General features: G+C 43.6%; 1 protein-coding gene across 2 annotated transcripts in view; it reads right to left on the bottom strand.

Annotated features, from left to right (window-relative positions):
• HEPHL1 (hephaestin like 1) overlaps nucleotides 1-24,951 on the bottom strand; it is a 61,698-nt gene that overhangs the window by 19,425 nt on the left and 17,322 nt on the right. The window contains exons 3-12 of one of the 2 annotated variants that reach the window (XM_006266113.4): nucleotides 23,806-24,018; nucleotides 22,431-22,610; nucleotides 19,329-19,583; nucleotides 17,807-17,975; nucleotides 15,403-15,542; nucleotides 15,135-15,266; nucleotides 13,568-13,779; nucleotides 12,670-12,820; nucleotides 10,407-10,619; nucleotides 7,175-7,388 (exon numbers count right to left, since the gene is read on the bottom strand). In XM_006266113.4, coding sequence (XP_006266175.3) covers nucleotides 7,175-7,388; nucleotides 10,407-10,619; nucleotides 12,670-12,820; nucleotides 13,568-13,779; nucleotides 15,135-15,266; nucleotides 15,403-15,542; nucleotides 17,807-17,975; nucleotides 19,329-19,583; nucleotides 22,431-22,610; nucleotides 23,806-24,018 — 1,879 coding nt within the window. The remainder of the gene's footprint in view (nucleotides 1-7,174; nucleotides 7,389-10,406; nucleotides 10,620-12,669; nucleotides 12,821-13,567; nucleotides 13,780-15,134; nucleotides 15,267-15,402; nucleotides 15,543-17,806; nucleotides 17,976-19,328; nucleotides 19,584-22,430; nucleotides 22,611-23,805; nucleotides 24,019-24,951) is intronic. The other variant, XM_019483632.2, reaches the window with a different exon arrangement.

The following is a 24,951-nucleotide window of genomic DNA, read 5'->3' on the forward strand; positions in this document are numbered from 1 at the left end:
AAAAGAATGAAAGAGAGAGCTGTAAAGAGCTCAGAGAGCTGAAAGATCTTGCAGGAGCTGCTAAAGGAAGCCGCAGGAAGAAGACAGGCATAAGATGAACTAGAAGAAATAAGGCAAGAAGTAGAAAGCTAATTTAAAAGAAAGACAAGAGAGAAAATATTGCTAGCACAAGCCCCTTAAGTGGGAGAAAATGAAGAGTGGTCCCGATACTTTTCACCTACAGTGAAGCAGGCAAAAGGAGAACTAGAAGTGGTACGGGAAGAAGGTGATACCCAGGTGGAAAAGCAGGAGGAGGTGTTGGAGGCAATGAGAAGATTTTATGAAATGCTCTATCAGAAGAAGGAAATACACAGGAAGAAGATGAAGTATTTGCTGGATTGGAGAGAAGAGAAAGTAGAGGAGGAGGAAGCAAAGAAAATGGGAGAAAAGATAAGCTTAAAGGAAGTGGAGGAATGCTGAAAAATCTTTAAAAGAGGAAAAAGATTTTCCAAGATCTTACTGTTCAAGAAAAGGGAGAAGGAACTCCTGATAAACTGGAAACTGATTATGCTTCTTAATATAGACTATGAGATAATGGCCAAGATACTGGCTTTGGGGATGAGGAAAAGCCTCCAGAAGATAACACACGAAGACCAAATATGCATAGAACCAGCCAGAAGGATCTCCAAAGAAATCACATGAACAGAGATACATTGTCCCACATCCAAGAGAGGAAAAAACACAGTTATAGCAAATCTAGATTTATAAAAAGTGTATGGCAGAGTGGATCATGATTACATACCCAAGGTGCTAGGACAAAGTGCTGAGTTCCCAGATAAATTGATTTGTTGGATAAGACTATTGTATAGTGAAGTGGAGAGTCAAGGCCAGATTAATGGGCATCTAAGCAGGGCCTTTAAAATCCATAGAGGTGTGAGATAAGGGTGCCCCCTAGTTGCATGTAGCAGGGAACTGTTAGCACAAAGAAAAAGAAAAGACAATGTTGTAAGTGGAGTAAAAGATAGTGGGAGGGAGAGAGGAAAAATGTATATTAAACATGGAAGATAGAAATGTAGTTAGAGAGAGACTTTTGATGGAAAGGGTGCTAAAACATACATCAGAGTGTAGAGAAGTGACAGGCACTAAACTAAATACATCAAAAAGCACCATAATGGCAGTAAGAAACTGAAGGGACTTAAAAAAAAAAAATCGGGCCTTCAAATAAGAGAAGGTTAAAATAGAGTTCTAGGGATCCCGCTGACACTGAGGGGAAAAGTAACAACACGGGAAAAGATGACGACAAGGATATGGCAAAGACTTTGGTTAGGGGCCAGAAGAACACTGTCCTTTGCCAGAAAAGTGGCAGTGGCTAAGCCAGTGGCTATATGCAGGAACTGTATTCCTATGACGTCGCATCAGATAGCAAAAGTACGCAGGGAAATGTGTGTGTAGAAAAAGATCTGGGCTGGCCTAGCAGGAGGCACTTAAAAGTAATAAATGGGAAATCGTTAGCATTTTGCAGGGGGAACTAATAATTCATGGTAGTATCAATATGTTTTACAAATGTCTAGGTTGACTCCCAACATAATTGTGCAAAATGAAAGCTCAAAATGTGCCAAAACTAATACTTTGTTTATGTATACCAGAGCTGAGTTTTGTCCAGGGTACAGCTAAAATACTCTATCATCAATTTGCTTGTTCGTTATAGAAGAAGCTGACTCTTTCTGGGATCCATCATCATTGTCATATGGCATACAGATCTCAATAAACAATGCTCTGCTGGCTGCTTTGTACTCTTTGTTATTTTACTGCATGCATTTCCCAACCTGGTGCAAGTGGTTTGTCTCTCTGGGGCTGCCAAGTTCAAAAGCCCTTTCTTGTTCATTGGTAACAAATGGGAACTGCCCTCTGATGCATCCATACACAGTATGGCCTCAGGCCCTCTAACACATCTCCTGAATACCTTTTCTAGTTGTTATTGAGTACAAAGTTCCTTCCATCCCAGTTCAAGGAAACAGTGAAAACACGGCTTGACTGTGGCTGTGCTGGAAGCCCAAACTGTATTTTAATGATATCAGAAAACATTTTGGCAAAGGTTTTGGACCAAGCTGATTTTGCAAAGTGAACAAGTAAACAGGCCTTCAGTTATTTCATCTTCAGTAAGGTCTTCCCTCAGGAGCAGGTGAGTTTGGAGTTGAGCAAATCTTGCATGACTGAGCTCTAAGGGCACATCCTCACTCCACAGTGTACTGTATGAAGATACCCAAGCTTGCACTGATCAAAGTAACTCAAACCAGAAGTAACATAGCTTGATCTGCAGAGGAGCTTACTCAACCCTGCTTCTTAGCTACACTGCTTCCAAGACCTCAGTTAGGATCTCTGCATGGAATTGTATTACGCTATGTAGACATATTAGTTCAAACGGAGCTAGCATGGGTACACACTGTGCTACACAGATATACCCTAAAGTGCCAGAGCCCCTATAGCTTAGTCACTAACTGTAAGAGTTCCTGAACCTGACCTTGAGAGAGTCAAGTTTAATTCCTAGCCTTTATAGTTCTACTTCTGTAACAGATTAAATTGTCTCTACAAACAACAAGGAGAATACCCATTCCTGACCAAGCCAGATAAAAAAGGCCACATTTGAAAGGTTTGTGGAAAAGGTCAATATTTTTCAATTCTATAATGTATCTTCAAAAGTAGTACTTATGTAAATACAGTGGTTATTCATGTGTTTCAGTATATGATGGATGGAGCCTTTAAGCACCTAAGTAATGCATTTATTGAAATCATCTAAGTGGAGTACCTAAGAAGCATTTGTCTCTAAAATTAGTATCTACAACACAAGTCCAGAAAAACCAACAAACCATAAAGGGACAACATCTATCTAAAAAACATTCTTCTGACTTTTGATTGCCATAATTGTGCCTAGTGAGGTTGCAATGGAAAGAAATAAGAAAAATATCCTTTTTAATTTTGCAATTGGTTCATTTAACGTATGTAGGAAAAGGTGGTTTCACTGTTTTTTCTCTATATTGTGATTCAGTCAAGTTAGCTTCCTCTCTTTGTGAGGAAAACATTTGAACAAATAGAAAAGTATAACCGCAAAAATCTTCTAAATTCATTGGTGGCACTAGAGGTCAGGAGGTCATTCTACTTAGACTTCCTATGTGATTCCAGGTAAATCCATTAGGCCCCAATTCAGCCAAGCAAAAGATGTTCCCTTCTGTTGGTACATGTCAGAGATTTTTATTTGCCCTCCTGGGCAGCATTGGGTATTGGCTGCAGCCAAAGCTAGGGATTTTGACTGAGCTGTGACAATACTTCTCCTGGGATTAAAATCTAGAGGTTCCTGGCAAGAGGGTCTTGCCCTCCTGCTTAGGATCAGACTGATCACCATATCTGGGGTCAGGAAGGAACCTCGCACCCCATGGTCAGATTGGTACAGACAATGGGGGCTTCTAACTTCCTTTGTAGTGGGGATCATGGTCCTCTTACTGGATCCATCAAGAGCATGCTTTGTAGTTGTGTGTTAGGGTTGATTGTATAGTTTTAGTAATAGGCTAGACAAGGATTTGTACAGGATGGTTTGGATAGGGTAGATCCTGCCTCAAGCAGGGGGTTGGACTAGACTCCAGAGCAAGGTTACCATATGTCCGGGTTTTCTCAGGCATGTCCTTTTTTTGGGTCCTCCCATCTCTGTCTGGGCAGTTTTTTAAAATATCAACAAATGTCTGGGATTTTGCTCTGCCTCTGCTCAGCACTGAAGTTTTCCCCCAACACTTCTCAGCTTACCCTAGCAAGGAGCTGCTTGGGACTGGGTAGAGCGGAGTAGAGGGTGATTGGATGCAGGGCGCACGCACATATGGCTGGCATGCAGCCAGGCAGGGAGGTGAAAGCAGCCCTGGCAGCTGGATACAGGTAATTCTGTGGGGGGGCAGGGGTTGGAGGGGTAGTCTTGGGGAATGTCTGGGGGGCTGTGTGTGTGTGTGTGTGTGTGTGTGTGTGTGTGTGTGTGTGTGTGTGTGTGTGAGAGAGAGAGAGTGTAAGGGATGGGTGTGTGAGGCAGGGCAGGTGCCTGCTGGTGCTGGGAGAAGCTGTCTGGGCACTGGGGTTGCAGCAGCAGGGGGGAGGTGCTTGCCCCTCCAGCCAGGGAAGTGGGGGAGTGCCCTTCAGGGGCAGCAGGGAGACGTGTGGCCCAGCTAGTGGCACTGGGGCTGGTGCCTGTGCTTGTAGGGGCAGGGTAGCTGGGAGATGCTGCAGGGCTGGGGGGAGCAGGGGGCGGCAGGTCGGGAGTGAGGGGCACTGGCAGAGCGGGGGGGGGGTGCAGAGGGCTGTAGGTCAGGAGTGATGGGCACTGGCAGGGTTGGGGCAGCTGTGGCTTGGGAGTGAGGGATCACCAGGGGGGCAGGGGACTGTGGGTTGGGAGCATGCGACACAGGCAGTGCGAGGGGGCTGTGGGTCAGGAATGAAGGGTATCACCAGGGACAGGGGGGACTGCAGGTTGGGAGTGAGAAGCACCAGCATGGTCTGGGGGGTGGGGTGCTGTGGGTGGCTTTGAGTGAGGTGCAGAGGCAGGGCACGGGTCCCCCACAATCATATTACCACCCCTCACCCTGACACGTGTCCTCTTTTTTGAAACTGGAAATATGGCAACCCTACTCCAGAGGTCTCTTCCAGCCCTACCTTTTTGTGATTCTGTTCCACCCTACAGGTTGGAGGAGTAGTGCGAGGTCTATCCATTGGCCAGATGAGTAGAGTGGAGTTGGTCCGCAGGCCTGATCCCATGTGTGGGGTCAGTCTGTGGGTGCAATCTCATGTGCCAATCTGGCTGCGAGTAGTGATGGCGCACTGGTGTGATCTGGCACTTAAGGCCATGTCATCTAGACTGCAGGGCTCCCCCTGGGTCTAGAAAATTAGTGGCAGAGGACTGGTGTCAGTGTTAACTGCCCTGGCCCTGGGAGCAATAATGCCACCACTGCTCCCCCCCAACCAAAATTCTAGATCTGTAGGAAGCACCATGGGCCAAATAACATGGCTCTGAAGGCTGGATCCTGCCCACAGGCCATAGGATGAGCACCATTGCTATAGGTTTCTGGAATTGTTGAGCACCTTGGCAACCTCACTGTTTGGCTTTTGGTGCTTTTCTGCAGGCCTCTGGTCTCTGGAGGCTACCTGTTTAGCTATCTACAGAATGGAGAGTGCAGTTGCCATCTTGTGGCTGGATTTTCAGAAAAGCACAGCATCTACATTGCTAATGGGTACTGCGCACCTCTGAAAATCTGACTCTTTCATTTATATGCTAATGTGGGAGATAAACTCTTTTGAAAATCTGATCTCCCTGGCCTCCTCCTCTCTCCTGGAATAGGAGGAGCTTAACATCCCAGCGTTTTACAACACAACTTCAGTTAAATGTCACGTGAAGTGTCAGCCTGTACAGTGCTCAATGCAGGACCCAGGCTTTGGATGCAATCTATGCAGTAAAGATAGCCTCTTTTTGTGTGGCTGGTACAGCTCATAGCAGTATGGGGCTTCAACTGTGGTTGCAGCTGCTAGCCACTACTGAGTTCCTAGTATGAATAATGCGTGAATCTGCTTTTCTATATAAACTAGTTTAAGATTCATTTAAAAACTAATTTAGATGTTATAAGGTCCAAAGGGACCAGTCTGCACATAGAGCCTGACCCCAAGCACAGCACAGAACAAGGCACCTCTACCCATAACAGCTGGCATCAGTTTGGTTGAGCTAGAACATCTCAAACAGATTTCCCGGCTAGAATTTTGACTTCTTACTGTTCCCATAAGGCAGTGAAACGAAGTCAGGGCTTGTGCCCTTGCTACACCAGTCCCAAACTGTAGAAAATACAGATCCAAACAATGTGTCCCCACATTTACTGTAAAGAGCTAGACCAGAGGTTATGAAGAAATGGTCCACAGGCCAAATTTGGCCTGTGGGTCCATGTCCTCTGGCTCTGGGCCTCCCCATCAGTGGCAGCATTAACTGCTGCAGCTCATCCCACTGCCACATTTCTGGACCTCTGGGCAGCCCCACAGGCCAGATCCAGAGTATAGAACTGTGTCATGTGGCCCATGGAGCTGCCTACATGGCTGGAAATTTGAAGGTGGGAGAAATGGCATGGCCCAGGAGCCCCAACAGTTAAATCTGCTACTGCCAAATTCCAGCCCTGCAGGCCAGATGATGTAGCATCATGCTCCAGATCTGGTCCATGGACTGATCTTAGACCAGCGATCCAACTCACAGAACTGGATGAGTTGAACACCCCCAAGCTATCTCAGGAGTGACCAACCTGCAGCACGTGTACCAAAAGTGACATGGGCAGCCTATGTATGTCATGCAGCGGATTATGGAAAGAGTGGGGTACAGAGCAGCAGACAGGACAGGGAGCAGAAAGATCAGGTGGGAGCAGAGAAAGAGATTGGGCAGGGGAAAGGGAAGGGAGTGGTATTCAGGGGGGATGCAGGGCTTAATCTTGTGACATGTTGAGTCCCACAGAGCTAGATCATTACAAGCCTACAGTAGTGATGCTACTTTTGGCCACAAGGTGCCACTGTTACACTCTCCATTCTGTGTTAAATTTTTTTCTCAAACAAAAAAGCCCCAGGAAGCAGGAAAAAGGGCACTGAAAAATGCAATCTTAGTTCCAGATATTACCAGTAACACAAAACTTCAAGAGAACCAGCACATAAGAATGTGAGCCTGAAGTCTGTACTGTAGTTTACTGTCGAAAGATGCACAGCAAAATGCCTAAGTTCAAAACTGCCCAATGGAGTTTAATGAACATGGGTTCACAAAAGCTTGTGCTTATATAACTATATCTACATATATCTATATATCTATAGCTTATTTAGTTAGTCTATAAAGGAAGGTCTACCATGCCTTAGGAATGAATGTAAGTGTCATCTTCAAAAATAATGTAGGAGCCTAAAACTCATTGGAAGTAACTTCTGCAATTGAAACTACGTAGCTGTAGAAACATTTACTGACAAAATTGTCTATTCAGTAAAAAATAATCATTTAAATACAATGCCTGTGATGAATAAATTTTGGTACCAAACACCTCACACTTTCCAGAGAGCATTACTTAGGTTTTGTGAAACCTGAAACGCTGCCAGATTTTCCCACTCAAATATGTAACAGTCATAGAGAGGTTTGATGTTAATTGTACTTAAATACCTTTCTGCTTCTCCAGTCATGTTCTGTTTTCTCAGTGCCCAGCTCTTATTAGATGCATAGTCCCATTCCACTTCTTCTGCAGCAATGTAGAAAGTCCTCATGGTTGCATAGAGCTGCCTGGAGTGACCCATGTTGGTACAGCTATTGACTTCATACAACTGTTTCATTCCAGCAATAAAGTGATCAAATGTTCTGCAAACCACTTCAAAAGTGCCTGGAAGAGAACGTGCTTGGGATTTATATAATTTAAAAGATCAAAAGAAAGGATTGCAAATGAAGTCCTTTGCTTTACACTTTAGCAGCCTGTCCCCAAAGCAAACCTAGGCCAGGGTACTGCACTTAGAAACATCAGTGAAGTTGTTATAGATGTACAACAGGGTGGCTAAGAACAGTATTTGGCCAGAGATCTTTTATAATGTAACATCAATCAAGAGCTGTGTGTGAATACGGGTTTTGACCAAGTGTGTATTTGGGTGCAAATACATGCTGAAAAGAAGGTTCTCTACTATCACCTACAGTAGAATTGTACAGGGTGAACCAGGCCAGAATTTGGGCCCTTAAGTAAAAAGTAACTTGCCTTTCTGAGGAATTATCCTTTTGCCAATTATAAAACAGATACACAATCTTGTTGGAGCAAGAAGATGGGCTGAATGGCCTAATTTTTTATTTTCTCAGAACACCTGTGATCATCTCGATTATGCTTTTACTTCATCATACTCTTTTCCTTATGAGCTCTAGGAACAAATCATGAACTGTTACTCAGACCAAGGTACTGAGAGCCAGGACAGATGGGCCAGTTATGACTCTCCTCCTGACTTGATGAAATGGCCTTGAATAACTCATCCAACTTCTCTGTGCCTCAATTATCTCATCTATAAATGGCTATGAAAATCCTCACCTGTCTCATAAGGGTGTTGAAAGGTGTAACTAATTAGAGCCAAGCGATGGTCAGCTTCTGCCTGAATACATGAGGAAGAGAATACAAGAGGCCTCCCCTGTCTTATGTGCATGCATGGGGAAGGTGTATATGCATGGGGAAGCCACCAATGTTTTTGCCAAACCTGAGTGCAAGAGCTGCTAAGCAGTGGGCCCATGCTCGCAGTCAACTCTCTAGGAGACATGAGGAATCAGTCATGTCAGTCAGGTGTGCACCCACCATTGGAGCTGGCTCCATGCTGCAGCCTCCTATTTATTAGATGCCCAACCATGCATCTCTCTCTAACGCTGATGAACAGCTGGGTTGCACAATTGACTTCTATTTTTAAAAAAATGTTATTTGTTAATTAATCCAATTTATAAAATAACAGATCCTACATTCAAAAGCACATCCAATCTCCTCCCCAAATACACTTAAAGACAGATACCACTCTCCCACCAACAGCATTACCATGATACAAATCAATGTCCACAGAAGTCTTGTGCTCCTTTCCCTTTCCCCTCCACAGTCCCTGAGAGCTCCCCAGTGCCTAGGCTGATGTAAGCTTCTGCATTTCCTTATTTCTACACAATAATTTACCTCTCCTCCTCCTTCCCAGAACAATACAAATCCCACTATCCTCCACTCATCTCTACCCCCAATCCTCAAATTAATTCCTCCTGATTTTACTGCAGTGCTTCTCAGAGGTCCCAGTCAGATCAGGGGTCATTATGCCGGGCCCTTTTCAGACCACTGGCCAGGGACAGTTCCTGCCTTGATGAGCTAGTATAATGGTGGCTGTGGTCTCAGAAGCTCTGGCAGTCACAGAAGCAGTTTTACTGTCTGATCCACATCAGTTGCTATCCCGGACTGTGTTTATATGGTACATGTACTGATTTGTACACTGAGCTCTGTGTATCTAAGAGGTTATGTTCTCCTTTTTAGTTTTACTACTTGACCACCAGCTTCACAGCTGAACTGTTGATCTGCTAATCACCATAAAGCTCTGGCACCATATACACACCTAAACAGAAACCAATGTCAGCAGAGGCTGAGGGCCAATTAAAATTGAATGAAGCTTTTTAAGTAAGTGTTCATTATTGCTTAACAAAGCAGTACACAACAGCCTGAAGTTACATTCTCTGCCTGCTTACAACTAATGCCACTTGTAGGACACCGCCACGTCAGCTTTATATTCTTTGAAGGATATTTTATGAAAAAAGAAATGGCACTGAACCACTAGGAATACTATACTACTCCTGGGGGAACAGCTTTGAAATCCTCCTATTAGACATCTTATATCCACCAAAAAGGAAGCTAATTGCATGGTAGATACTTAAAGATCAGATCATCTCCAAAGCCAGCCATCTGATTACTGTACAAAACTACTCCCTCAGCTAAGAAGGTTTATTCTGGCTTACAGAATAAAGAGAAATAATTACAGAGTCATATTTCAAGAGTCTGAGGGCAGACTGAAGCACAGGTAAATTCTTGTGGTAGCTAACAGGGCTATTTGCTCTCTTCTGGGTACTATTCTATCAGTAATCACATTTTGATTTTTTGTGTTGAGGTCATTACACACCAGACAGCATATGCCCCGATCCTGCAGAGTCAAATGCAAATGTTTAACTTTCAACACACAACAGTCCAGCTTCGCTCATTCTCTGGGTTGAAGGCCATAGTTTGTAAATGTCCAAAGGTAATACATGGTGTATATCTATTTTTACTCACTAAATTCCCATTTGTGCATTGAGAACCATACAGTCATACATCGAATCCTGCGATTAGTTCCACTGACTTAATTTGGGGCCCTGTACAACTGTATCAGGAGCCCAATGCTGCTCTCCTTTACAGTGGTGTAACTCCGTTTAAAAAAAACAGGAATATCTTTTGGGTAAAATGCTCACTGGGTAAAATTCAGCCCTGTTCAGAGAGGTCAGCATAAGGACTATGTATAAGGTCTATGCTTCAATTCAGTCCCCAAAATCAATCTTAAATGATGCTTAGTCTCTGCAGGGTGGGAATTTTAACTTTAGTTAAAATGGGCCCCCCTTTTTTTTAAGATGATAAAGAATGTCATGACATCCTAGAGCTAGCTAGCTTCCTGCCTGTTGGAAAGTCCCATTCCCGTCCATGTCTTTTGCTCCTCATTGTACATACATACTTGAATTCAATTACACTATGGCCCCTACATTCACACCACTTTAAAACCCCTTCACAGAAGTAGAACAGTATAAAGGGATGTTCCTGCATGTGCTACTCAGGCCTTTTGTACCCTGCAAAGAAAGCAATACAGAGATGAGCTCAAAAACATACCCACATGGTCAGCCTGCATGAGCGCTGTCCATGACGAGTGAGGAAACAGGGTCAGACTGTCCCTGGTTGTCCCTTTCAAATGAATGGTGTTGCCTTGGAAATGAACTCCGTGCATGTCACTGTGGGTCCCTAGTGCGATCAGATGCCAAGAAACTTTGTCATCATTACACATTGCTAGTCCTGGCAGGTTACCAAACAAGTATCCATTTACAGCTGGAGGAGGAGAAAACAGTCCAGTTAGGAGGACGCACTGTAATTCAGCAAATATTTTACTGGCATGTCTAACAAAGGAGCTCTGAGCACATCGCATTAATTTAGTAAAGGGGACATTTCTGAAGCATGGCCCTTCAAATCAAATTAACTGCTTGTCAGATATTCATATAAGCTCCTGTCAAGGTATCCGAGCTGTTAGATTTCATTCCTTGTTTGTGAAATAGTATCTCATAATATGTCATATGATAACATCTTATAAAACACTAAACTGTCCCCTTTCATCCAAGCTTTTTAATGAATGGTCCAACCATTAATAGAGACATATATAAAATGAGGAAAATGCTGTTATTACACTGGAAGGAAAGATGGCAAGGTAGGAAGTAAGCAGGGGCAAGGTTGTAGTCTAAGCTGACACAGATATCCTTTAACACTTTGACCAAGTCACATAACCTATGCATGATATATTATAATAATAGTAATAACATCTCTTTATTTAATGAGGGTTTGTGGGATTAAACTCTTCTAAGTTTGTAAAACACAATAGATCTTTCTATGAAAGGCACTATATCATAGTTATGAATTAGTATGAGATATTACCTCATGCTGTAAGAATGAAACAATTCAAAACCTCAAGCTGTGAATTTATAGGAAATATGTTAAAATAGGCATAATTGTTCTAATAACTGAGGTGGGTAGGAAATGCACATACAATACTTCACAAATTTTCCTCCTAAGTAACTGACAAAACTGGAATGATAGACTACAACATTTACTTCTTATTAATGTACATATTTTCAGGAAACAGGCAAGGAAACAGGTTAAGTGATTTTTCCAAGGTCACACAGCAAGTCTGTCAGAGCCTGGAATTGCTCAGGAGACAGTCTTAAGGCTTGAATAAAGTGCAGTGTATTACCCAAAAGTTCCTCCCTCATGCTGAGATGCACTTGTAGGTAGACCCATTCATTGCAATGGGATGGAGGTACTATTCAACATGAGGCAAGGCAGGGGTGACCAAATTGTGGCACAGGCAGCCTCTGTGTGTGGCATGTAGCATATTAGAGAGGATTCAGGCAGCACGGCAGCAGATTTTTTTTTTAATTAAATTTTGTGTTCCAGGTGAAATTAGCCAAATCAGTTCCAAATCCTGTTAACTGAGCAGAACCCAATCATTCAAGTCCATGTGATACTACTACCAGCAAGTATCCTCCATCCCAAACTCTTCAGCCTGGGGCTTCAGATACTCCCAAATCCATGGCAGGCATCCTACTTGCAGGCCCAAGCCTGGAGGTCTTGTGGTTCAGATGCCCCCGAGTGTCTCTTGCCCTTAGCCAACAGGCAAAAGGAGCAAGCTAGGGAGAGAGCCCCTATTTCCATAAAGTAAGTGTGTGGCTGAGATCCTCCCTTTGGGAGGCCAGAGTAGAGTCTCATAAGGTGTCCTGTCAGCAGTGCATTGGACAGGTCTGCACCCTCTACTACACAATGCCAGCAGATAAGGCAGGAAGCAGAACAGTAGCATAGGGATGCATCCAGGGCACAGGGGCAATGGTGACTTCCAGTTGCCACATGCTTGTGACTGTGAGGCTGCCAGCAGTAGCTGCAGTTTTTGTCCTCCCTCCCAACTCCTGCCAAGTCAGCTCCCAGGGCAGTTGCCCCATTCACCCACTTTAGCTATACCACTGCGGCAGAGCATCAGGTCAGACAGGGAACACAGGGTAGGAAGCAAAAAGCAGAGCAGAAGATCAGGAAGCAGAAAGCAAAGGTGCAGATTGGGCAACAGAACAGGGTCAGAGAGGCACTCAGGGAGGATGAAGGGCTAATTTGTGGCATGCCTGCTAAAAAGGCTGGTCTCCACTGAGTTAAGGTATCAGAATTTGGCCCTAGCCCAGACTGTCAATATCTGGCTGCAACCCCCAGAGTACCTCCTACTGAAGGCACTGTAAAAGGCAGAAGAAAATATAACAGAAAGTGGACATATCTGATATTCTCCCAACTCATCTTCCTAAATAAGACTGAAATGTCTTAACTGTAGGCACCATCCATCTTTCCATACCATGCATTTTGTTGGATTCCTGGAAATCTTCATCTTCTTTGTTTACTTTTGAGGAGTCCCCAGTAAATACCTCAATATTTCTGTCAAGGTACCAGCTGACATTCTCATCAAAGATAGTGAAGAGCAGATAGAATTCTCTGTCTATCCCTTTCTGCAGTCAAGAAAGAAGCAAAGGCATTAACACAGAAGGTGCCCACACAATTACAGATATAAAACATTTTTCACATGGCTTCCTTTTCTCCCAGACTTTGCAATGGGAAAATAAACACTCATTAGCAGTGGTTTTTGACCTTCTTCCAACTAGTACCCTATGTCACAAGGTAAAAAAAGTCCTCCTAAAAGGAAAAAGAAGAGATCATGATTCTCTGAGCCATACTCATGACCCCAGACTGAGGATCATATTCTACTCTAGTCCCATCACCATGAGACCCGAGTTACATTATTAACCTCCTTACAGCAGGCAAGACCCAAAGTTCCTGATCTGGACCTTAAATGATATTCAGATACAAATCTGAATAAGTAATTGGCATCAGAATCCAGCATCAATATTAGGTCCAGATACACCTGCCCCTTAGCATGGGGAAGATCATTCCCAGCTCTGACCTTCATAGTCTGAGCCAGTTCCACTGCATAAGACAGAGACAGGCATAAGCAACTGCTATGCTTCATGGTGCATATTAAAAACAAATAGAAATAAACTTAGCATTCTGGGTAGTGCTCCCCCTGAGAGGCACTAATGGCCTCTTCCTGACCTCCAGGGATCAGCTTATACCCTGAGGGATAGAATTTTATTACCTTTATCAAAAGGGCCTGCAATGAGCAAGTCAAATCTGCACGTGAAACTCCCCAAAGATACTCCCCACACATATTCAGTCCATACAAATGTCAGAGTCAGCACCTGTGTTCCATCATGATTCAAAGAGTTCGTCCTACAAACTAGCAAAGGCCCCACAAGGCCAGAGCTGGTGTCCCGGATTGAATTAGTTCCTGAGTAGTACAGGTAGGTCAGGCATGGTGGATCGCTAGCTGTTGGGCCTATGGTTTCAGGCACTCTCCATTTGTATGTGAAGGTCTCGCCTGGTTTGACATGGGCTCCCAGCTTCTGATAGCCTTAAAATACAAAACAAGTAAAATCAGGTCCCAAAACTGCACTTTGGCTAACAGTTCCCAGAAAATAAGCAATAACTGCAGATCAGATAGAGTCATCAGTTTCTAAGTACAGGTTCTCCCTTCAAATCAAAGAAGCTCAAATCCTGTGCAGCCCTTATGACTTGCCAGTATGCTGGGCACACATAGCTCCCACTTAGGTTTCCTCACTGGAGCTGTGGCTGCTTAATAACCCCCAACAAATCTGACCCTGATAATTATTTCTTTTCAGCTCTGCCAAAAACATTTATCTTTACCGGGAATGTGTTCTGAGTGCAAACAGCACAAGCCAAACAAATAAGCACAGGCATCGAGAGATTTGTCTTTCTCTTTAGCAATTTAAATGAGACAAAACATATTACAAAAACTAAACAAAAATAGGATCAGATTAAGAAGAGAAAACATTTAAACCCATCCTATAAATGTGAAATATTTCATGTCAATATTTACAAAATATAACAATTGTTGCTACTTCACATTCCAGGTTCATCAGGCGAAGGTATTTCCAGGGCTGGGCAATGCTCCAAATGCATCACAGTATGCCATTGCGATTACAACATAGAAACAACGCTAATGCCACAGCTAGAATTGAGAACCAGAAATGAAGTGGCTCAGATCACAGCCTAGTGTATTAACAATTGTCCCCAAAGATTCAAGAGAACCAGTGAACATATGGTGCCAGATACTCATCTTGGTTACTCTGGTGCAAATGGAGACTATTCCTCAGTGGGCATGTCTACACAAGATGTTTACCCTCGTGGCCCAGCTAACCCCTCTGCAGCACATTGAGCCAGGTCAGAGCAGCCCCAGGTGGGCAGGCTGATGCCCAGGACCCCTGCCAGCCAGGGCTGCTGCGGTCCTGGGTGCATCTGTAAACACAGTACCTAGAAGCATTAAACTCCAGCACAATATGAACTGGAGTTTATTGCTACGCATGAAGGATGCTCCGACACGCTGTAATTACAGTTAGTTAATCAAGTCTGCTGGAGTGTGATAATTACTGCACTCCAGATCTTGTGTATCAGTGTCCCCACGCTTAAAAATGGTGGCAGGGGTGCTTTAAATAAAGCTTGTTGAACAAGCTTTAAAGTGCCCCCACTGCCATTTTTAAGTGCCAGGACACTGATCTATGAGATGCTCCAGGCACTTTAATTAGAGTGGCTCTTGAAGCCGTTCTAATTAAAGTGCAGCCCTCCCTCCCTGACCCCACCCCCAACTTTGACATAGACAAAGTTATTTTAGAATATATGAGCTGCATGTAAACCTGCTGGCAAAAGTGCAATCCTTGATCCTTGTCAATGTTACAGCTAAAAATTTACCATCTAAGTAGGCCACACCCTCCGATAGCTTGTTGTAGCTCACGCCATGGGCCATAATGCTATAGTTCTTGTCAGCTTTGTTAGCAAAAGTAACTAATACCGTATCTCCCACTTCAGCTTTGATAACTGGACCTTGAAGAGAAAAAAGGAATGGAGCATTAGGAAAACTGTCAAGCATAGAAATATTTCCCCTAAAAAGAACAGCTATCCCAGTACCCAGTTGCAAAAATTCTGTCACTGCTGTAGACGGCACCAACATTTACTGTACCAAGTATTCCAAGGTGCTTTGTAACTTCAGTCAAGTTCTTCCTTCTGGTAAACTCAGCATCAGCATATTCTACATAGTGAACTTTCCAGTACTTCCCTCCTATCCTGTCTTCTCCTCGTGTAAAGAACGTTGCAGAGTTGCTAGAAATTAACACATCAGAATTATTACACAGACAATATTCATTCATTTAGGGCAAAATCCTCCTCTAGGAAGAAACAGGATATAAGACTTGGTGGAATATGGGTCTAATCTGGTAGGACAATACCCTGGATCCATGGTACATGTCAATTTTGTGGAGTCTGACCAAAAATTACTGAACAGAAATGTTCATTATAGAAACCAGAATGCACTGCAGAGCCAAATCCACCTTTTTGTCCTGCAGGTTGGTTTCCTACAGGTTTGATTTGTCTGAAACCTTTCATCTTGGCCATTTATGCATTTCAGAATTAAGCCACTGGGCAGTCATCCAACTTAGGTCACCCATACATGAGCAAGACGCCTGCTCTGACACGTGCTAACTAGCACACATTGGAGCAGACTCAATTAACTGAGTCTGCTACAGCAAGCTAATTAGTACACTCCAGCAGCCTCCGCATCACATGTGTTCAGCACCCCTGCGCTTCAAAATGGCAGCGGGGGCACTTTAAAGCTCGTCAAATGAGCTATAGTTAAAGTACCCCCACTGACATTTTCAAGCATGGGACGCTGAATACATGTGATGCTGCGGGAGCTTTTATTAGAGTGGCTCTTGTAGTCGCTTTAATTAAAGCACTCCCCACCCTGCAGCACATATAAAGATCCCTTATAGATTTTGGAATGGGGAAGTATAGTCATTCTTAAAAAATGTGAAGACAGTACGTCAAGATATAGTGCAGGATTGATTAACACTATGAAAAACTGCGAAGAGACCAAGGACAACGAAGACAGAATAGATGTTAGGAAATTTAGGAGGAAGTAAATGTAGTTTAGGGACTCAGAAAGGATAAGAAGCAAACCTGAAGAAGCATCAAGAAAAGAAAGGAAGTTTATGCAGAGATTGTAAGAAGCCTATCTAAGGAATACACAAGTGAAGATGCTGAAAGAGGAGGGATGGTATTGAGTTTTTATTTATCTATCTACCTAGAGCATTACTAATACACCTAACATTAAAAAAAAAAATCAAGGAGTGTCTTTATATGTGCTCTGGCAGTGGGGGGAGGGGGCACTTGAATTAAAGCGCCTGCAGAGTCTTGTGTATTCAGCATCTTGTGTTTCAAAATGGTGGCGGGGGTGCTTTAACTAAAGCTAATTGGATGAACTTTAGCTAAAGTGTCCCCGCCACCACTTTGAAGTGTGGGGGCAGTGTATACATCAGATATGAAGGCACCTGGAGCATGCTAATTAGCATGCTCCAGCAGACTCAATTAAGAGTCTGCTCTGACGCATTGTAATTACAGCATGTCAGACCAGTGTCCCCCCATGTCTAGAGGCACCCACAGTGTCTAATGAACTGCTGCTTCACTGTACTGCAGAGGAACAGCACTGTTGGAAAAGTCACTTTTTAGATAAGAGGTGCCCTTTCAAATATGGGCAAAATCCAGATTAGATTAGGTACTGGTACTTGATTTTTACCTGTAATGGGCAGATAACTTCATTAACTTCTGCAGGCTAAGAAACACTTACTATTTCAGCTAGTTAGTATTTTAAGGCTGGATAAAACAACTGTGATAACTAGTTTGTATAGTAGACTTTGGCAGCACAAAGGAGATATGTACATATTATTTGCCATAAAGAGGGATGTATTTTACATGTTACACATCTAGCAAAATGACTTCACAAATTTCTACTCACTCTGGTATATCTGATTACGTTCTAAGGACAGGGCTCGTGTCGGTGTAAGTCAATGGTTCTCAACCTTTTTAGACTCAAGGCATCCCTTGTTTGATTCAAGGCACCCCTCCACAACTTTTTGTGAATTAAGCAGCACCCCATTTCAAAAACTACTGTATTACAGTACTTGCCTTCTTGCAGAGGGGCTGGGCAGTGGGGCAGGCAGTGGCCAGGCAGAAACAAGCCTGAGCCTGCACTTATCTCCTCACATCTCATGGCCCCCTTTAAAAGAGGTTGTGGCACCCCAAGGTTTCCTGTCACTTGCTGAGCATCACAGGTGTAGGCATTTACATAGCACTAAGCACAGTGGGGCACTGATCCTGATCAAGGAATGCGGGCAATATCATTATACCAATAATCATAATCATCCACAGAAAAAAAAAAAATCACCATTTTGGCGTCGGTTTTTCAAAATTGCCTGAGAGATTAATTAAAATGAATGAGAATCCAGCATCCAAATTTGCTAGATGTCTGTGAAAAAATCTCACACCTACTCTTGAAATCAAAAAGCTGAATGAAAGGCTGGGAACCCTACCTGCCAGTGGCATTTAAACCCTGCCCGGTGAACTTGTCATAGCCTTCAGGTCCATAATCCCAGAGCACTTCTTCAGCAGCAATAAAGTATCTTCTTTCTCTACCACTCAGTGAAGGCTGGGAAATATTTTTATTGCAGGTCTGAACATTATACAGGCCCTCCATGCCAGCTGAAGGGAAGACAAAGCCCACAAATAACTCTTATGCCAATGTCAAGTTCAAAATTTCAGTAGTCTCGTTGGAATAAAATTAACATACATTTGTTTTGCTTTAAGGAAATGAACTATGTGGATTGGGAGAACTAGCTTGGATTGTTTGGGCAAATCTCTATATTTCAAGAGTCCATCAGCTCACTTGGGGCCAGACCCTGCCATACTTACTTCTTGAGGGGAACACACTACTACTGTACAAAGCAATATTGTTGAAATCAGCGGGACTAGGTGTGGAGGCAGTTACTGCTTCATATCAATACAAGTGGCAAAATCGGACCCTTAGGGCTCCTACAATGCATCCGAATGGCACTCCGGCAGCCTTCCGCTTCACATGTATCAGTGTCCCTGCGCATCCCCATGCTGAAAACATGGTGGCAGGGCGCTTTGAAATAAAACACGATTGATGATCTTTAGTTCAAAGCACCCCGCTGCAATTTTTCAGAATGGGGACACTGATATGCGTGATGCACGGGCACTCTTAATTACTGCAGCTTACTAATTAAAATGCCCAGTGCTGCATCCCAAAGCACATATAAAAATGCCTTTGGAGCCTTAACCACTGAGAGGCTGAGCACTTCCTGAAAAGACAGGCAGTACTCCAGCTTCAGCATAGTGGAAAGGATGGTCAGTATCTCATATGAGGTGTTCAAACCCTTACTGCCTTTTCCAAAGACCACTGAAGTCAATGAGAGCCTCTGGACCAAAATGTTAGAGTCCAACTTATTTGGAGAAGCACCTGTTTATCATACAATATTGGCACAGTTCCTTGATTGTGCAACATAGCAGCCACAAAGTTTTAGCTTGCAAGGATCTCATACTGGCCTGAGAACAGCGCACCTTTTTTGTCAGGTTTTCTTAAAAGGAAAAGCATGAAATGTTTAAAATTATGCGATTCATTTAAGTTTGAAAGAGACTGTCTTACAGAACAGGGCCTACAAATGGCCTGACCCAGAATTTGATACTCACTAAAAGCAACTATTATATTTTATATGTTTTATATATATGATCAGTGCTGTGTTAGGGCTGCCAACCCCTTCTTGTATGAATTATCTTCATGTACATGAGTGGCACACTGAAGTAACTTATACTAGCTGATGATTTGTCCCAATACATTTTTGTTGATGACTAGTCATATGCATGAGATTTATTTGATGAAACAATTCAGAGATATGAATTTATGGACAAATGTAGGACCCAGCCCTGTCCCTCATGTTAGACATGCCACTTAATTTCCTTCTTTGGTCTAATACACACACTATGGACTCATTAGTTTTGTATCTGGAAGGATTTTGTAGCTTGGCATCACTATACCTTGCAAATGGTCATTTACTTGACAGGCTAACAGCCACTTTCCAACGTTCCCTGCAATCATTTCTGCAGTTATGAAGGTAGCTGGAAACAGGTGGATGACATCTGACCTGTGGCCTCTGCTAGTGACAGTGTGGCCATAGAAATGGGTAGAGTGCATATCTATCTCGTTACCCATTCCAAACAAATGCCAGGACACAGATTCACCAGCACACATCTCCAAGATGGGGAGATTTCCAAAAATGTAACCATTGATAGCTAAAAAGGAAACAAGAAAAAGCAAAAAAAAAGTCTGTGAGACAGGAGAGAAATGAGAGTGCTAGGGTGTATCTACACATGTAATTAATGTGAAGCTTCAGAGTTTATTGCTACCAGGCATACCGTTTGAATGTGTGCCCAGGACCACAGTACATTGAGCCAGGTCGGAGCAGCCCTGGCTAGCAGGGGGAACCTGGCTGGCTGGGAGACCCCAGCTCAATGTGCCAAAGAGAGGCTAGCTGGGCCATGAGACTGCTCCAGTATGGGGCTAACTGGCAGGCAGCCTCTGCACTGAAGCTCCCTTGTGCCCCAGGCAGCCAGGACAGCATCTACACATGTGCTGCTGCGAAGTAAAAAAAAAACTCTACAGCAGGATAGCACTTGTATTTACAAGTACTACTGTGCTGCAGATTTACTTAGTTTACTCCAGCCTAATAGGGGCACATGCATAGATGGTGACATTTACTACAAAGCTAATTAATCTACTCTGCAGTAAATGTCTTCGGGAGATGACCTTCTATTGACGCTACTTCAAATAATACAATGGGTCCTGCTCAGGAGAAATGCTCACACTGCCCATGCTGGCTCTGAATCTGAGAAAGGCACTAGTGTATCACTTGATGCTGAAGAGCAGTACTGAAAGGCTTAGTGGCTGCTGAAGAAGAGGAGCAGCATGCAAATACTGCCTCAATAACTGTAGGTCAGAAGGAGGAAGAAGGGCTTTATAGTTAAGTCACAGGTCTGGAAAGCAAGTGTCCTGAATGCTACGTTTAGCTTTGCGACAGACTTCTTGAGTAATCTTGGCAAAGTCAAGGTTTTATTGACATCTAAATGTAGGCCAGAAAAACAAATAGCCTGGTTTTGAAATGAATGGGATCTGTGGCCACTCAGCACTTCTGAAACTCAGGCCTCTTATGTAGAAGTTTTAATCTGGATTTAGGTGCCTGATTTTACATATCCAGATTTGAAAATTATTATGTTAATCTCTCTCTGCTTCAGCTTCCCCAACTGCAGAAGGGCACTAATACCACTTAATCACATTGCAGGGAGCTATGAAACCAAGGCCCACATTTTTCAAAGTATTTAGACCCCTAATTCCAGTTGAAATCAATGGGAGTTAGGAGTCTACATACCTTGGCAAATCCGGCTCTAACTTAAACCAGTGCAAACTGCTCTAGCTCCACTGACAGCATGCCAGGTTACTACAGCTGGTCCAAAGCCATTTGAGAGCTGCAGATACTTGCTATTTCTTAAAGTGTTTTCAGTTGTGCCTCTTGAAGTGCTTTCCAAAGGGTCACTTTCACCACCCCTCTTAGGATGAGGAAACTAAGGCAAAATGGATTACATAACCTGCCCTAAATTAAACACAAGGCCAATGGCAGCACGAGGCCTGGAAGCCAGACCTCCTTCCTCCAAATCCTGTTCCCTCCCCATCATGCCATTTTTAAATTTGGTGGGAGGCTCTCCATAAAGTCAATGGATTAGTACTCTTGCTGTCATTGCTCGCTAAGTCATAAAGAAAGAAGAGGCTATCAGATATAATAGGAAAACTGGTCTACTAAAATGAAAGCAGCTGACTTACTACCGTATGTACTCACATTTAAGATGACCCTGAATTTAAGAGGACCCCCCCAATTACTAGATTGTATGCATGTAAAATTATAAATTTATTTTAATTTAGCATGCATACAATCTAGTTATTGGAGGGTCCTCTTAAATTGATCCCGCCCATCAGTGCTTTCCCTGTGGTAGTAGAAGGGAAAGCAAAAAACTGGAGGGGGCAGGAAGCCTGCCTCACACGCCTTGTCCCCCCATTTTTCACTTACCCCTCCCTGTACTGCCCATCCCCCTAAGTGCCTTCTCTCTCCCACCATTTGCCTCTCTCTTCCTTACCTTTGCAGCTCTGAGGGATGGAGCACCCAACTGGGCCAGGCAGTAGTGGCAGCTCCAGCTTCAGCCTCTGCCCCAGCTGGTGTCAGAGCTGGAGCTGCAACAGCTCCCCGTCCTCTCTTCTTGCCCTTTCTCCTGCTGTGTGCCTCTTTTCCTGTGCTCCTCTTGCACCTTTCACGGACTTCCCTGAGCTCCTCTTACTCTGTGCTCCACTTCCCCTCTGCCCTACGTGTCCCTTTCCCCATGCCCCTTCTCTGCACTTCCCTCATTCCATGTGTCCTTTTGCCTTTGCCCCCCCCACCCCTTCCCCCACACTTTCCCATGTATTTCATGCCCTTTCCCCTGAGCTCCCCACTGCATTGCACGTCCCTTCCCCATGTTTGCCCTGCTCTGAGGATCCCCATCCCCACGCTCCCCTTCTGCACTGCATACTCCCTTCTGCACTGCATGCCCTTTCTCTGTGTCCCCCCACCCCACACCCTTTCCCTGCACAGGGGGAGCATGGGGAAGGTGCACATAGTGCAGGGGCAGGGCAGGGAAAGGGACAGGTGGTACAAGAGGAACACAGGAAAGGGCCACAGGGAGGGAGCATGCAGTGGCGGGGACAGCATGGGGGAAAAGGTGCACTCCTCTCACTCCATGCGTCTCTTCTCTTGCACCATTTTCTTGTACTCCATGTGTCCTTTTCCGTGTGCCCCTCTTGCTCTGAGCATCATTTCCCCTGTAATCCCCCCGCAGCCCTTTCCCCATGTTCCTCCCGCACCACAAGCCCCTTCCCCACACTCGTCCCCACACCCCTTACTGGCCACGTGAGCCGCAGCAGCTGCTTTCCTGGCCTGTACTCGGTTCTAAGACGAGAGGTTTCCCCCTCGTCCTGAATGAGGGGGAAAAAAATCCTTTTATATTCAAGTAAATATGGTATTGCATAACAGGGTTCATTAAGCAGCGGCTCCTCACCATGCATTTTGTTGCTGTGTATGAATCCTTCATCCTCTTTATCAACCATGGTTGGCTCCAAGCAGAATGTGTTTATATTCTCATCAAGATACCAGCTGAGATTTTCATCTACAGCGCTAAACATCAAGGCAAAGGTTTTAGAAGCATCAGTCCTTTGCATTGTGGAGTCATCTAATGTTCCTAAACAACAAACAAAGAGGAAAGGGCTAAAAAAGTAAAATCACAGATAACCAGGGATTCTGGTTTTCTCTGATTTCAAAAAATCCCCAATTTTCGGTTTTAAAAAAGTAACCCAAAATCCACATTTTTCCGTGATTAAAATGAAACACCACTGACATATATATCACCACTAATATATATATCTGCATATTAGTGGTTTCATTTTAATCATGGAAAAATGTAGATTTTGGGTTACTTTTTTAAACCTGAAAGGTGGGGATTTTTTTAGCAGAGAAAACCAGCATCCCTTCAGGTAACTACATTGAAAAGTGTACCCTCTTCCAGTGAGTTAGAATGCATTTATGAAATACATTGCTAGGCTACATAACATTTAGAAACCTAATGTAATCCAAGTATTTGAATTACATTTAGGGATGTTAATTCAGCTTCATATATGTAAGAGGACTGGAAGATCCCAAAAATCTCCTTTGTAGAATAAGTCTAAAGTATTCCAACAATGCAAGCTTAGATGTGAAGCCAGATTAGATTTTTCCCATGGTGAAGACCCCCTCTCTCTCAGAAAATACAGACTTGCCTGAAGCTGGAATGCAAAATACATGGGCCCTATCATTACCCCAGATGCACAACACCTTCCCACATGCTGAAGATCTGACTACCTTTCCGGTATAAATACATATTCCATTTAAACCTGCATGAGAAGAACATTAAGGTTTCAAAGTAAAGCACCCAAGAATGTGAAAGCCAATGTTAAATTTCCCTGACCAACTTTAATCTCTGCCCCAATGTCCGACGGTCTTCCATGACACGATCACATGTTGTTTCTCCACAGAGCCACCATGATCCAGGTCCATGTATAGACTTGACAGAACTCCATGGATGGGGCAGCATTTTTATTACTATTTTTTGTTCTTTTTTCATGTCAGGCCCACTTATCATCCAACAGCCTCTGCACTGCCTGAGACAAGTGTCTAGCTGAAGTACAGACCAACTGCAAATTACTTTCCTTCAGAGTAGAAGGGATTGTCTCTGAGCCCCAGTCCTCATCGTGGAACGACCCTGGGGTGTCCCTGCTGTGTACTTTCACTTGCTAAGGAATGACACAAACTGAATCATAGCATTTACATCTGCAAACACAAATAACTCCTGAAAAGTTAACTCCAGTAGATGGGTGTTATCAGTGTTTTTAACTCAGTACCTTTTTTACAAATCAGCAGTGGCCCAATTAAACCAGTGCTGATATCTCTAGGTGTATCAATGTGAGAATGATAAATCCATGTCAAGCATGTTGGGTCTGCTGAGGTGGGGGCATAATTGTTCTTCACTCGCCACGTATATGTGTAATTTCTACCAGGCATGACGAAATCATCCTCTTTGCTTTTGCCACCTGTTCCATCTGGGTAGAGAGCTCCTAACAGGGAAAAGGAAAAGGCAATTTTTAGCTCCTGGACAATCTGCTTTTCCTACATGCATTCATCATTCTTTCTGTTTATTATGCTTCTGAAAAATAACCTACAAGTGTTACACACAAAGACAAATGTCGGCTACCACAAACAGTTCTGAAAAGATGCTGCATCCACGGGCTAGTAATGCTGTTGTAATTACCCAGTCTAATTTTGAGAGGTTTCCTCTACAGATGAGAGTAAAAGATTAGGGGATAAAAGAAAAATACAAAAAACTGACAAAGCAGAGGAACGCTCCCTGCTTTCATACATGCTAGTAGCTGTGCCCGCAGCCATTAGAAAAATGTGCATGAGTTCCCTGAAATGGCTTAGTTTAATTTGCTATGGAGAACAGGGACATTTGCCAAAGCTGCAGAACTGAGTTTATTATTCCAACAATTCCAAAGCTGGAGGTTGGAAAAAGCACATCTCTACTGGAGTTTATGAAAAAGGTTAAAAAATTTCAACTATCAATCTGTTTCAGGGTCCCACCTCTTCAACTGTCTTCCTTCCCTTCACTGTCATAACTCTACCCTGAAATCAATGGAGATATGCACAGCTAAAAGTCTGGCTCAGAATACACACTCCTTTAAGCAGTTAAATTAAATGACTAAAATCTTGGGATGAAACCCCCAATCTTCCACTGAATAACAAGACTAGCACAGGCAGCCCTGAATTCCCACACACTAATGAAAGCAAAAATATATGAAATATAAAATAAAAGGTGCTGGGTTGACTACTAGGGCCCAGAGAAAGCAAATAGTGCTTCTTTTAAGGGAGACACAGCAATGCAACTACAAGTTTAAATTTCTGGGTGTGCTGTACAGGAAGTCAGAATACTTAATAGGAACATGTCCACCAATGTGGTGCTAAGGGACACAGCCAAGTAAACATGTATCACC

The sequence above is a fragment of the Alligator mississippiensis genome, chromosome 1, assembly GCF_030867095.1.
Source record: "Alligator mississippiensis isolate rAllMis1 chromosome 1, rAllMis1, whole genome shotgun sequence".
In the NCBI taxonomy this organism is placed as follows: domain Eukaryota; kingdom Metazoa; phylum Chordata; order Crocodylia; family Alligatoridae; genus Alligator; species Alligator mississippiensis.